Source organism: Nycticebus coucang, chromosome 4 (assembly GCF_027406575.1).
Source record: "Nycticebus coucang isolate mNycCou1 chromosome 4, mNycCou1.pri, whole genome shotgun sequence".
Lineage (NCBI taxonomy): Eukaryota > Metazoa > Chordata > Mammalia > Primates > Lorisidae > Nycticebus > Nycticebus coucang.
In genome coordinates, this window is record NC_069783.1 from 115,094,104 (window position 1) to 115,107,672 (window position 13,569).

The 13,569-nt window shown below is 42.8% G+C and overlaps 1 protein-coding gene and 1 pseudogene across 1 annotated transcript; one reads left to right on the forward strand and one right to left on the reverse strand.

Moving 5' to 3' along the window:
* Positions 1–2,032: 2,032 nt before the first annotated feature.
* On the reverse strand, positions 2,033–4,564 carry LOC128583309 (cyclin-I-like). Its single transcript, XM_053587458.1, has 2 exons — positions 4,359–4,564; positions 2,033–4,201 (listed from the first exon to the last, which is right to left on the reverse strand). The coding sequence occupies exons 1-2, from the start codon at positions 4,413–4,415 to the stop codon at positions 3,182–3,184; spliced, it is 1,077 nt and encodes a 358-aa protein (XP_053443433.1). The 5' UTR covers positions 4,416–4,564; the 3' UTR covers positions 2,033–3,181.
* A 1,762-nt stretch (positions 4,565–6,326) lies between these two features.
* Positions 6,327–6,956, forward strand: LOC128583308 (high mobility group protein B1-like; annotated as a pseudogene).
* The last annotated feature ends 6,613 nt before the right edge of the window (positions 6,957–13,569 follow it).

Here is a 13,569-nt window from a genome sequence, read left to right on the forward strand (position 1 = left end):
AGGCTGGATTCGAACCTGCCAGCTCCGGTATATGTGGCTGGCACCCTTGCTGCTGAGCTACAGGTGCTGAGCCTCTTTTAAACTTTTAATGATTTTAAAGCAGTATACACTTTTGCATGTTTGAAAAAATATAATTATATTAAAAATAAAAAGTAGTTAAAAAAACAAAGTGACATTATTAGTTTAAGGGTTTAGGAGAATACGTATTAGTTGTCCCCCAAACAACCTGCGATGTCTGAAGGCAGATGCTGGTGGCAAAGATGAGCCAGAGCAAAGGCAGCAGTGGGCAAGGAGGACTGAGGATGGCAATTGGCGTGTGGGTCCCCAAGTTGATGAGTTATTTATTAAATAGAATGTAATTGGTAGGACCTAACTAAAATCTTATCAGTTAGGTTTGTTTTTAAAAGTTTTAATCTGATTTTATTGTCAGTGGTGTTATCATTATCATTTTGTAAAACAACATTCCCATTTGGACAGGTTTCCTTCAGTAAAATATTAAACTTAATTATTGAGAAAAGTTAAAAAAAGAAAAGGAACAAAATGGACAGTGGTAACAGTGATAGGGACAAAGGTAACAGCCCCTCCTGTTCCTGAGCAGGCACCCTCTGCCCACCAGGCACCTCTTCTAGTTATCACCCTCACCTGGTGAAGTAGGACTTGGTTCTGCTGCAATAGAAAATTCACACTCTGAGTGGCTTAAACAAGCCAGAAGCTATTTCTCACTCCAAAGACAGGAGGCACAAAGTCCAGGGCTATAAGGTGCCAAGACAATAGACCCACTGCTCTACCATCCCCAGGAGGGGATGAACAAGAATGGGACAATGGGCTCGGCGCCTGTGGCTCAACTGGCTAAGGCACCAGCCACATGTACCTGAGCTGGCAGGTTTGAATCCAGCCCGGCCCGCCAAACAACAATGACGGCTGCAACCAAAAAATAGCCGGGCGTTGTGGCAGGCACCTGTGGTCCCAGCTATTTGGGAGGCTGAGGCAAAAGAATTGCTTAGCCCAGGAGCTGGAGGTTGCTATGAGCTATGATGCCAAAGCACTCTACCCAGGGTGACAGCTTGAGGCTCTGTCTCAAAAAAAAAAAAAAAAAAGAATGGGACAATGGATGTGTGCCAGATGTCTCTTCCAAGAGGTTTCCAGAAGCATACACCTGATGCTGCTGCTCCCATCCTGTGGGTAGCATATTAGACACCTACCTCCATGGAAGACAGGAATTGTGGCCTTTGTCTAGGGCATGTGCCCAGCTAAAAAGTCTGTGGTTGTTGAAGTGGAAAAGAGACCTTCAATAAACTGCTGGTTACTACACAGATGAGAAAAACAAGGCTCAGAGAAGTGAAGTCCCTTACCCTTGTCACCCAGCCCTGAAGTATCCCCTTTATTGGAGCCGTGGTTACAGTCATTTGTGGTTACAGAGAAAAATGAAGTTCCAGGGGAGCAGGAGGAGGCGGCTTCTTGGGGAAAGTGGCATTTAAGCTGGGTCTCTTGGGTAGGAAATGGGCAAAAGAGCTGATCTTATAACAATGATTATATATATATTTTTAAAATTAAATCATAGTTGTATACATTAATGCAATCATGGGGTACAATGTACTGGTTTTATATACAATTTGAAATATTTTCATCAAGCTGGTTAACATAGCCTTCACGGCATTTTCTTAGTTATTGTGTTAAGACATTAATATTCTACAATTAGTAAATTTTACATGTACCCTTGTAAGATGCACTGTAGGTGTGGTCCCACTGATTACCCTCCCTCCATCCATCCTCCCCCCTCCCCTCCCTCCCTCTTCCCTTTCCCCTTCTTCTTGGGCTATAATTGGGTTATAGCTTTCATATGAAAGCTATAAATTGGTTTCATAGTAAGGCCGAGTACATTAGATACTTTTTATTCCATTCTAGAGATACTTTGCTAAGAAGAATATGTTCCAGCTCCATCCATGTAAACATGAAAGAGGTAAAGTCTCTATCTTTTTTTTAAGTCTACATAATATTCCATGGTGTACATATACCACAATTTTTGTTTTTGAAGGACAACTTTTTATTGCTACCAGAGGCTTTTATCATCAGTACATGATCTGACTGTAATACCTTATTCAGACTGCAAAGGGAGCTCAGGATTCAGAAGTCAATTAAGAGAAATAAAGGTAAGGAGGTAAGGGAAATAACTTTTATCGAGAAAATCCTAGCAGTTTAACATAAAACTAGGGTACTAAATTCAGTTTTTACATGTTATAGACTCAAATCATGGAGCTGCCCCAACATCTAGACAGTCTCTCTCACTGATTATAAATGAGTGAAAACTGAGCAGTTACAAAAATCTAATTTTAGTGGTTACATACGTTTCTTTGGTGAGCACCTGGATATTAACTTTATCACAAATTCTTTTATACGATGTCAAAAATGCATTCAAAAAATCTAAGAACACCCTAATTACATCCCACTTTTAAAGACTTCATTTTAAGACAGACAAAAATAAAAACAGTAATTGTTTATAAACTGTGGAAATTGAAATGAGACAAACACAAAAATCAACGTGGTAATATGAGACCTTTTTCTATTACCACCTCTGATTCATACTGGATAATTCCAAAGTATTCTTTTCAGATTCACTGGAATTTGAATCATGGATTACACCTGGCTGTCACATTGCCCTAATCTGTTCGTTAAATTGCTAAAAAATAATTTTGGGGGTCAGTGGAAGTCAATATAGATCAACATGCATAAAATTCATTAAGTACTCAATGAATAAGCAAGCAAAAACGAGGAAAATTAAATCAGGACACGGAGGGCAAGTTTGCTAGCTATGAATTTTGGAACTTTAAAAAATCATTAAATGTGAATTTTTAACATGGGGCATGCTACATTACATTTCAGCAGAAAAAAGTGCAGCTGAAATAAACTTTATTTTTTTAGAAAATGTTGCATCTTTTGGATTTTTTAATATAATTTTTTTTGGTCTTTAAGTGCTTAAATGATGTTGGATTATAATTATCTGGACAAGTAAATAAGGGGTTTTTTGGTTTTTTTTCCCAGTTCACTTCCAATCAGCCTGGTAAGGTATATGTCCTTCTATGACCTTTCCTGGTTTTCCTTGTTCTCATCCCCAGGGTAGTCTACCTTTGTGTAAGGTCTTTAAAAGTGGGATGTAAGTAACACTTCTGTCGTACTGTTGAAACTACACGACAGAAACAGGCTGCAAAGGTGGACAAGGGGAAGCATGTCCCTCTTGTCTTGATAAATCAGTGCTACACACAGAACCCACATTTTCTGAAGCACTGTCTTCATTATAGAGCCGTTTGATTCCATCATAGAAGTCATCCACTTCCATCTCCTCCACTTTGTGTTTAGCAGAGGTATGCTTGCACCCACTGGCAGCTGGGAGATGATGGTAGAAGGCTGCTGTACCTCTGACTGGCACTTCTGGCTTGCTGTTGTCCTTGGAGATATTGGGGCCTGGGACAGAGGAGGAATGTAATCTAAACACTCCTTTGTCACAGGTCACCAAGGTGTGCTTGAGGGGACGGTAGACAAAAACAGAATTTAGAGGCAAGGAAGACTGTAGAGTGGAAAGGTGATGTGCCACCAGCTCCCGAAAATGGATCAACTGGGAGCTATCCATCTGTGCTTTCTGCAGCAATTCAATTGTAAGCGGAAGCCAATCTGGAATAAGTTTCTCCATTTCCAAACTAACCATGGCCAGAGCAAGCATGGATCCTTTGAATTGCAGAAGTTGGCTGCAGGCCATATAGTGAAGCAGCTGTTTGGTGAGGACTGCCAAATGTTGAGATGGGCTCAGTTTGGGCAAACTGAAAAGGAACTGAGGCCTAGTTGACGCTGCAATGGCGTGAAAAATGTGAAGAAAATCCAATGGTGTTGCTGTGTGAAGATCCCAATTCAACTTATCCAGAATAATTCTCTCCATTCTCAGAATTTCAGATGAGGAACATCCACAGAAACTGTCTCTTGCTAATACCTTCAGTAGTGGAATTCTCTCATCTTCCTCAACAGTCTTGGCAGCTAAGAAAAAATAGCTGATTGCAATACAACTCAAGTATTTTGGGTGGGCCTTTACAGTAGCTAAAAACCTGTCCAAAAGACTGCTAGCCAAAGCAAATATTTCTGGGTAAAGGTTGAACTGGTACTTGAGCTTGGCCAACCACTGAATTACTTCATCTCTCTGGGATGGAGAAACATTCTGATTTGTAGGCATTTTCGGCACATTCACCTTCCACATCTGGGCTTCCCTAGTGATTGCCTTTTCCAACAGGAAAGACAATCTCTGGTTTTCCAAAGGTCCTGGAAACTTCCTGATATCCTTTGGATCTGCCTGCCACCCAGCTTGATGTAGCTACCTTCTCCTCCTCCTCCCCCGCAGAGCTGTAGGCCTCACCGTGGTGACGCGGGGTCATCCGGCGACCCGCTACCGCCTCATTCTCCTCTGCGCGGCGGCGGGGCACGCGGACGAGGACCGGGCGGACCGAGGAAGAAGAGGGGGAACCGGACGGGGGTCGCAGGCGCTGACGCTCGAGCCGGACGCACGGCTGCAGCCGCTGGGTCAGTCAGCGAATTAGTTCCATGATGACCCCGGGCCTCAGGCCGCCGCCGCTCGAGCCCGGGTGGGGAGGGGGCTCCCTCTCGCCATAGGGCGGCGGGGGCCGGGGAGAGGCGCGGGGTGGACGCGCCTCCTAGGGGAAATGGTGAAAGGAAAAGAAGGGGGGGGAGGGGAAAAAAAAAAGGAAGGGGAAAGGGGGGAAAAATAAGAAAAAGCGAGACAGAGGCGCTGCCGCGTCCGCTCGCGGGGCCATATACCACAATTTATTAATTCATTTGTGGGTCGATGGGCACTTGGACTTCTTCCATGACTTAGCAATTATGAATTGGGCTGCAATAAACATTCTGGTATAAATATTTTTGTTATAATGTGATTTTTGGTCTTCTGGGTATATACCTAATAGAGGAACTGTAGGATCAAATGGCAGGTCTATTTTTAGATCCCTAAGTGTTCTTCAAACATCTTTCCAAAAGGAACATATTAGTTTGCATTCCCACCAGCAGTGTAGAAGTGTTCCCTTTTCTCCACATCCACGCCAACATCTCTGGTTTGGGGATTTTGTGATGTGGGCTAATCTTACTGGAGTTAGATGATATCTCAAAGTAGTTTTGATTTGCATTTCTCTGATGATTAAGGATGATGAGAGTAAGAATGATTATATTTTGAAGAAAACTGCTTCTCTCTGCCACTGCTTGACTGTCTGTAGCAATGGGGAGTTTGCTACTTGTGACACAGCTCCTCCCACTTGGGGATATTTCTAATCAGATTTCTCCTGAGGAGGGTGGCTGTCTTTTGTTTTTTTCTTCTTGTCATCTGTTCCCCCTTCTTCTGGCAACATCAGCTGTCCCCTAATTTCAGCTCAAGTGGTTTGAGAGAGGCTGTGGGACTCTGGTGGAACTCCAGCTGTCATTCCTGGTCAAGAAGTCCCTTGGTAGGCCTTCTGTTTGCAAGGATGGATGGGCCAGCCCTGTGGGGCACTGCACGGGGAAGACCCACCTGGGAGTTAAACCCACACAGAGAGCAGCCAGCAATGGGAAGATGGAGGAGCATCTGATAACCTCATGGAAGCCCTGCACCCAGCTGTGCCCAGCGCCGCCCTGGATGTGTTAGCTGTATAAGCCAATACATCCTCTCTTTGCTGTAGCAGTTGTGTTAGATTGTGTTTCTGTCCCTGAGGAGTGCTGATTAATAGAGTTGTCAGGCCAGTGTTTATTACCACCTAGGAGGAGTTAGGGAGTATCTGTCTATTTTAGAAAAGGAGCAGGGCCTAGAGTGGTGTTTCTCCAGGTGCAGCCATGAATCACCAATACCTGCCTCACTGTTATTGAACTTGGTGAAAATGCACATTCGTGGGCTCCAACTTCCAATTCTGATGAGGCCCAGGACTCTGAATTTTTTTGTCCAACACTCTAGGGCATCTCCAGGGCACCCAGTTTGAGAACTAATGGCTGAATTAGGTGACCTAGGATCTAACCCAGAGCCTGTCACCAACCTGGATGTTAAAACTTAAGTCCCTTTGTTTTTTCCAGTAACCAACCTTCATGTGTGCCTGGCACTGTGCTAAGGAGGGCTGGAGAAGCCACACTCCCACTTAATTCTCACAAAGAAATGGAAGCTTGGAGTAATGTTACAGAGTGTAGAGAGTGAGGAGGCTGCATCTGGCTCCCGCTCTCACAGCCATTGCAGTATATTGAGCTCCATAGAGACAGGGCAAGTGAGCCGGGGCAAGTGAGAGCCTGATGGGCACTGGGCGACTCTGTGCCTCGCTGAGGAAAAGTAACTAAACATGGGCAAAGGAGATCCTAAGAAGCCGAGAGGCAAAATGTCATCCTAGGCATTCTTTGTGCAAACTTGTCGGGAGGAGCACACGAAGAAGCACCCAGATGCTTCAGTGAACTTCTCAGAGTTTTCTAAGAAGTGCTCAGAGAGGTGGAAGACCATGTCTGCTAAAGAGAAAGGAAAATTTGAAGATATGGCAAAGGCGGACAAGGCCCGTTATGAAAGAGAAATGAAAACCTATATCCCTCCTAAAGGGGAAACAAAAAGGAAGTTCAAGGATCCCAATGCACCCAAGAGGCCTCCTTTGGCCTTTTTCTTCTTCTGTTCTGAGTATCGTCCAAAAATCAAAGGAGAACATCCTGGCCTATCCATCGGTGACGTTGCAAAGAAGCTGGGGGGGATGTGGAATAACACTGCTGCGGAGGACAAGCAGCCTGATGAAAAGAAGGCTGCAAAGCTGAAGGAAAAATACAAAAAGGATATTGCTGCAGACCGAGCTCAAGGAAAGCCTGATGCAGCGAAAAAGGGAGTCGTCAAGGCTGAAAAAAGCAAGAAAAAGAAGGAAGAGGAGGAAGATGAGGAAGATGAAGAGGAGGAAGTTGAAGATGATGATGAATAAGTTGGTTCTAGTGCAGTTTTTTTTTCTTGTCTATAAAGCATTTAACCCCCCTGTACACAACTCACTCTAAAGAAAAAAATTGAAATGTAAGTCTGTGTAAGATTTGTTTTTAAACTGTACGGTGTCTTTTTTTGCATAGTTAACATACTGTAGAATGTGTCTTTAGATAGTCCTGTCCTGGTGGTATTTTCAATAGCCACTAACCTTGCCTGGTACAGTCTGGGGGTTGTAAATTGGCATGGAAATTCAAAGCAGGTTCTTGTTGGTGTGTAGCACAAATTAGTTATATATGGGGATGGTAGTTTTTTCATCTTCAGTTGTCTCTGATGCAGCTTATACGAAATAATTGTTGTTCTGTTAACTGAATACCAGTCTGTAATTGCAAAAAAAAAAAAAAAGTTGTAGCTGTTTTGTTGACATTCTGAATGCTTCTAAGTAAATACAATTTTTTTTATTAGTTCTGTTGTCCTTTTCATAGGTCTGAAACTTTTCTTCTTGAGGGGAAGCTAGTCTTTTGCTTTTTTGCCCATTATGGATCACATGAATTATTACATTGTTTATCTTTTCATATAATTAGCTGATAGAAAGCTTTTTGTCTACACACCCTGCATATCATGATGGGGGTAATAAAAGTTAAATTGAGATAGTTTTCATCTATAACTGAAACTCCAAAGTTGATGACAAATTTCACATAGCCCATTTATATTTTACAAAGTGAAGAGTAAGCAATCTACTCACAGCATGGGATTATTAGAGTCAAACGTTTTGAAAGTCCTTGAAGGACTAAAAGTATGTTCTAATCTTTACATGAGGACTCTATTCTTTAACTTCCATTACCATGTAATGGCAGTTATATTTTGCAGTTCCCACATTAAAGAAGACCTGAGAATGTAGCCCCAAAAGCGTGAGCTTAAAATACAAGACTGCCATATTGCATTTTTTGTTGATGTTAGTCCCGGCAAAGACTAAGAAAGTGCTGGCTGTAAATGTCTTTTTACCATTTACCTAAATATGAACTGCTCAGGAAACTTCAGATTCTCCATTTAGAGTATCTTTAATTAATTGGGTCACCCTTTAAAATAACGCCACATTTAAAATCTGTTATATTTTCATGTACTGTGGTTTGCCCTTTTTCAAAACAAATTGATAGGAAAGAAGACACTGCGCATGTTAATACAAGTTACTCAATTTATTTGAATTTGATTTTTCTTTACAAAACCCACACTCATTCATTAGAGTCATATTTATCTGCTTAGCAGTTTAGGGAACAATTTGGCAGTTTTGTGTTTTTTGAGATTATTGTTCTCTTAAAGTGCCAGTATTTTAAAATAGCGTTCTTGTAATTTTACACGCTTTTGTGATGGAGTGCTGTTTTGTTACATAATTTTGACTTGGATTCTTTCCATTTGCATTTGTTTATGTAATTTCAGGAGGGATACTGAACATCTGAGTCCTGGATTATACTAATAAACTAATAATTGCAGAGGTTAAAAAAAAAAGAAATGGAAGCTCATGAGAGACTAATTGGTTTACCTAATGCTACCACACTAGGCAGTAAAAACAGCACTTTCTTTTCTTTTATTTATTTATTTATTTATTTATTTATTTCTGTAGAGACAGAGTCTCAGTTTACTGCCCTCGGTAGAGTGCCATGACATCACAGGACTCACAGCAACCTCCAGCTCTTGGGCTTCCGCGATTCTCCTGCCTCAGCCTCCCAAGCAGCTGGGACTATAGGCGCCCGCCACAACGCCCGGCTATTTTTTTTTTTGTTGCAGTTCGGCTGGGCCTGGGTTTGAACCTGCCACCATCGGTATATGGGGCCGGCGCCCTACTCACTGAGCCACAGGCACCACCCAAAACAGCACTTTCTTAATCACACTACAAAAGAAGTCTTGCTTCCTCCTTCCCTCCCCCACTTGAGCACTCACCAAAGCCCCTGACTCCCTTCTGACACTGCTGTCTGTCCCCACCTCTCTCATCCTGGTCCATGTCACCACCAACTCTGATTCTCCCCTCCACTACTGTCTTCCTCTGACCTCATCACCACATAGTACTAAAAAGGTAACCAGCTCTATGACCTCTACATTTTTTGTAATCTCTCCCTCTCATTTTTTTTTTTTTATATTTTATCTTATTTCAGTTTTTAAAGACAGAGTTTCACTTTGTCATCCTGGATAGAGTGCTGTGACATCACAGCTCACAGCAACCTCAAACTCTTGGACTTAAGTGATTCACTTGTCTCAGCCTCCCAAGCAGCTAGGACTACAGGCGCCCGCCACAATGCCTGGCTATTTTTAGGAGAGGGGGAGGGGTCTTGCTCTTGCTCAGGCTGGTCTTGAACTGGTGAGCTCAAGCAATCCACCTGCCTTGGCCTCCCAGAGTGCCAGGATGACAGGTGTGAGCTACTGCATCTGGCCCTCTTATATTTTAGATTCTCAGACCAGTAGGGCATGATGACCAGACCCTGAAACTTTTTTTTTTTTTGTGGTTTTTGGCCGGGGCTGGGTTTGAACCTGCCACCTCCGGCATATGGGACCGGTGCCCTACTCCTTGAGCCACAGGCGCCACCCTCAGACCCTGAAATTTTTAACTACTTGACCTTTCTGAGTTTTTCCCCAGACATAGTGGAATTTATGCAAGACAAGGAGCTGTGATTCTCAAGGCCTCCACAAACTGCCTGATGCCAAGACTGGCCTCTCCCACCATTGGCCCTCCTTTTGAGGCTGATTCCCTGTTCTCCTTCCTAACATGTTTTGTAACAAAAAAATTCTTTTCTTGGGTGGTGCCTGTAGCTCAGTGGGTAGGGTGCTAGCCATGTACAATGAGGCTGGTGGGTTTGAACCCAGCCCAGGGCAGCTAAAACAACAATGACAAATACAACAACAAAAAAATAGCTGGGCGTTGTGGCAGGTGTCTGTAGTCCCAGCTACTTGGGAGGCTGAGACAAGAGAATTGCTTAAGCCCAAGAGTTTGAGGTTGCTGTGAGCTGTGATGCTAAAGCACTCTATAGAGGGAGACATAGTGAGATTCTGTCTCAAAAAAAAAAAAAATAAATAAATAAAAACAAATTATTTTCTTCCTTGACAGTCCTTGTCTTAAGGCCCTTTGAGTGGTGAGCAGCTGGACCTAAGCTAGAACCTCCTTGTAGTTTTGTTAACAAAAGTGCTTAGAGCTTTTTTTTTTTTTAATAAAACCTCATCTCTTTATTAATACCAGATATTCAGGATCCTTCACTGGCTTCTCCTTGTTCTCAGGATGGAAATGTTAACTGCAGCTGAGGAGGCCTGAGTCCCAGCAGGCCCCTCTTCATCACACATGGGCTCCTCACTCATGGTCAAACTGCCCCTTCTTGTGCTCAAGGTCTCCATGGCCATGGGCTTTCCTCAGGAAAGCCTGGCTCACCTCCTCTCTCATACCTATCCTCACTGTCTAATTTTTGCCTAATGCCTGTCTCTCCCACCCACTGAGTTCTCTAAGGCCAGGACCCTGTCTCCCCAGGGCCTGGTGCAGAGCAGCTGGTATAAATAGTTCCTTAATGAAGAAATGTCAGCCCTTTACAGGCCCGGCAAAATATGTAACATTTATTCACCTGGCAAATACTGAGTGCATCCTCTGTGCCAGGCTGACATTTATTTTTATTTTAAAAACACATCATTTGGCTTTAGTAATAACAATCTGTGCCTCAGTTTCCTCATTCATCAGTAAAATAGGGATCCAAGTAACTAGCTCAGGCTTAGGAAGACTGAGCAAGTACAGGGACAGGACTCAGCATGGTATCTGTATGTGCAGTGAGCGGGGGCCATGAGTGCCAACATCAGGGCAAGCGCAGAGCAGGATACAGGCCGGACCCAGCGTTTGCTTCAAACAAGTAGAAAAATGAAAGAAACAACAGCAAGAAAGGAAGGGGGAATCCCTTCCTTCTACCTCCAAGAACTACACAACAGGAATTTAAGCAAGACTAGGTAAGTCTCCAAAAAAATAATGTTGAAGGAAACCATTCACAGAATACAAACAGGCCAGATGCAGTGGCTCATGCCTGTAACTCCAGCACTTTGGGAGGCTGTGGTAGAAGAGCCTGTTTGAAGGCAGGAGTTCAAGACCAGCTTGGGTAATATAGCATGACCCCATGTCTAACAAACAAACAACAACAAATTTAGCCAGGTGTGGTGGCATGTACCTGTAGTCTCAGCTACTCAGGAAGCTGGAATACACATTTTTAAATGACTGAGGTGGGAGACTGCTGGAGCCCAGGAGTATAGAAGTTGTAGTGCACTATGATGGCACCACTACACTATAGCCTGGGAAACAGAGTTTAACTATGTCTCCTTAAAAAAAAAATGTATATATATATACATATATTTACACACAGATGATATGTCTCTGCACGTATATATATGCATATAGATATATGCAGACTTTGTCTCTTTAAAAAATACATATACACATACGTAATGCAATCTCTATTAAGTTCTATAAAGTTCAAAAATTGGCAAAATTTAACAATATACAGTAGAACTTCCATAGTTGATCACCTCCCTCCCTCCACCTCCTTATTTTCATAGACCGGACATGCATCACATGTACCTATTAGTATAGGTCTATTTCTTTATGTTGACCACGTCTGTATGATGACCACTTTGTCACAGTCCCTGGGTGGTCGGTCCACTCACAGAGGTTCTACTGTATTGTTTAGGGATATACACACACAATAAAGAGAAGCAAGGAAAAGATTAATCTCAAATTCAGATACTAGTTTACAAAAAAACAAAAAACAAAAACAAACAAACAAACAAACAAAAAAGATACTAGTTTACTTTGGAGGGAGAGAGATTAAGTATGTAATTGGGAGGCAAACACAGTGGGGGTCCCGAGATGTTAGTAATATTCTACTGCTTAACCCAGGTGATGAATACATGTGTGTTTTATGTATTCTTTAGTGTTAAGATACTTCACTAAAAACACTAAAAATACAAGTGCCACACAAAGACAATTCAGTCAACAATGGACCACTATGTACAATGGTGGTCCTGTAAGATTATAATACCATATTTTTATTTTATTTATTTAATTTTTGAGACAGAGTCTCACAATGTTGCCCTCAGCAGAGTGCCAGGACATCACAGCTCACAGCAACCTCAAACTCTTGGGCTTAAGCGATTCTCTTGCCTCAGCCTCCCAAGTAGCTGGGACTACAGGCACCCGCCACAACACCCAGCTAGTTTTTTATTATAGTTGCCATTGTTGTTTGGCAGGCCCAGGCCAGGTATAAACCTGCCAGCCCTGGTGTATGTGGCCGGCACCTAGCCGCTGAGCTACAAGTGCCAAGCCTTTATTTTTATTGTAGTTTTTCTATATTTAGCTGTGTTTATTTTATTTTTTATTTTTTGAGACAGAGTCTCACTTGATCACCCTTGGTAGAGTGCAGTGGCATCTTAGCTCACAGCAATCTCAAAATCTTGGGTTCAAGGAATCCTTTTGCCTCAGCCTCCTGAGTAGCTTGGAATACAGGTGCCTGACACAACATCCAGCTAGTTTTGAGAGACAGGGTCTCACCCTTGCTCAGGATGGTCTCAAACTCATGAGCTCAAGCAATCCACCTGCTTTGGCCTCCCAGAGTGCTATGATTACAGGCGTGAGCCACCTCGCCCAGCAGCTGTGTTTAGATAAACACTCAACATGTGTTCCAATTTGTACTACAGTATCTAATACAGTTAACAGGCTGTACAGGTTTGTGGCCTAGGAGCACCAGGCTGTGCTATACAGATAAGGGATGCAGTAGGCTGTACCATCTACATTTGCGGACACAGCATAATACTGTAGTTGACTAATGATACATTTTTCAGACTGTATCCCTGTCATTGACACACGACTGCATGCAGTATATATTAACACATAAAATGACAATATACCTTATAAATACACTTGAAATATAAATTATACCTGAACATACAACAAACTAAGAAACAAAAGGTGGCACCAGAACCCCCTCAATAAAAAAACCTGTTTCTCTAAAGGGCATTTTGTTCATATTTGCAGAATGCTTTCTTTCTGCAATGCTAAGAAATGAGAACCTGCTAAATACCTCTCAAAGTAGTCACTTGTTTGATTTTCTACCTGGAGAATCCTTGGATTGAAGTCTTAGCTATGTGGTCTTTAGAGAAGGCATCAGAGGCTGGCTGGGAAGGCTCTCATAGGAGGCTGTACTGATTTGTTTTTTTTTTTTTTTTTTTTGAGGCAGAGTCTCACTTGGTCACCCTCAGTGGAGCACGGTGGCATCTTAGCTCACAGCAACCTCAAACTTGAGCTCAAGGGATCCTCTTGCCTCAGTTTACCAAGGAAGCTGGGACTATAGGCACCTGCCAGAATGCCTGACTACTTGATCTTGCTCAGGCTGGTTTCCAACTCCTGAGCTCAGGCAATCCACCTGCCTTGACCTTCCCAGAGTGTTAAAATCATAGGTGTGAGCTATCACCCGGTCTTTGTGCTGACATCTTATGATGCCAGTCTACAAACACAGGCCTGTCCAAAGCAGCATTTCTTTTAGAACAGTGGCTTCAATCCTTGGTGGCTGGTGGGGGCCAAGCAGCTCCTACCTCCTGTTTCTAACAGA

Bases quoted from the DNA above. Each gene is read 5' to 3' on its own strand.
- LOC128583309 (XM_053587458.1), bottom strand. From the start codon at position 4,415: ATGACCCCGCGTCACCACGGTGAGGCCTACAGCTCTGCGGGGGAGGAG. The intron at 4,202-4,358 runs GTAGCTACATCA...CCTACAAATCAG, and splicing joins CGGGGGAGGAGGAGGAGAAG to AATGTTTCTCCATCCCAGAG.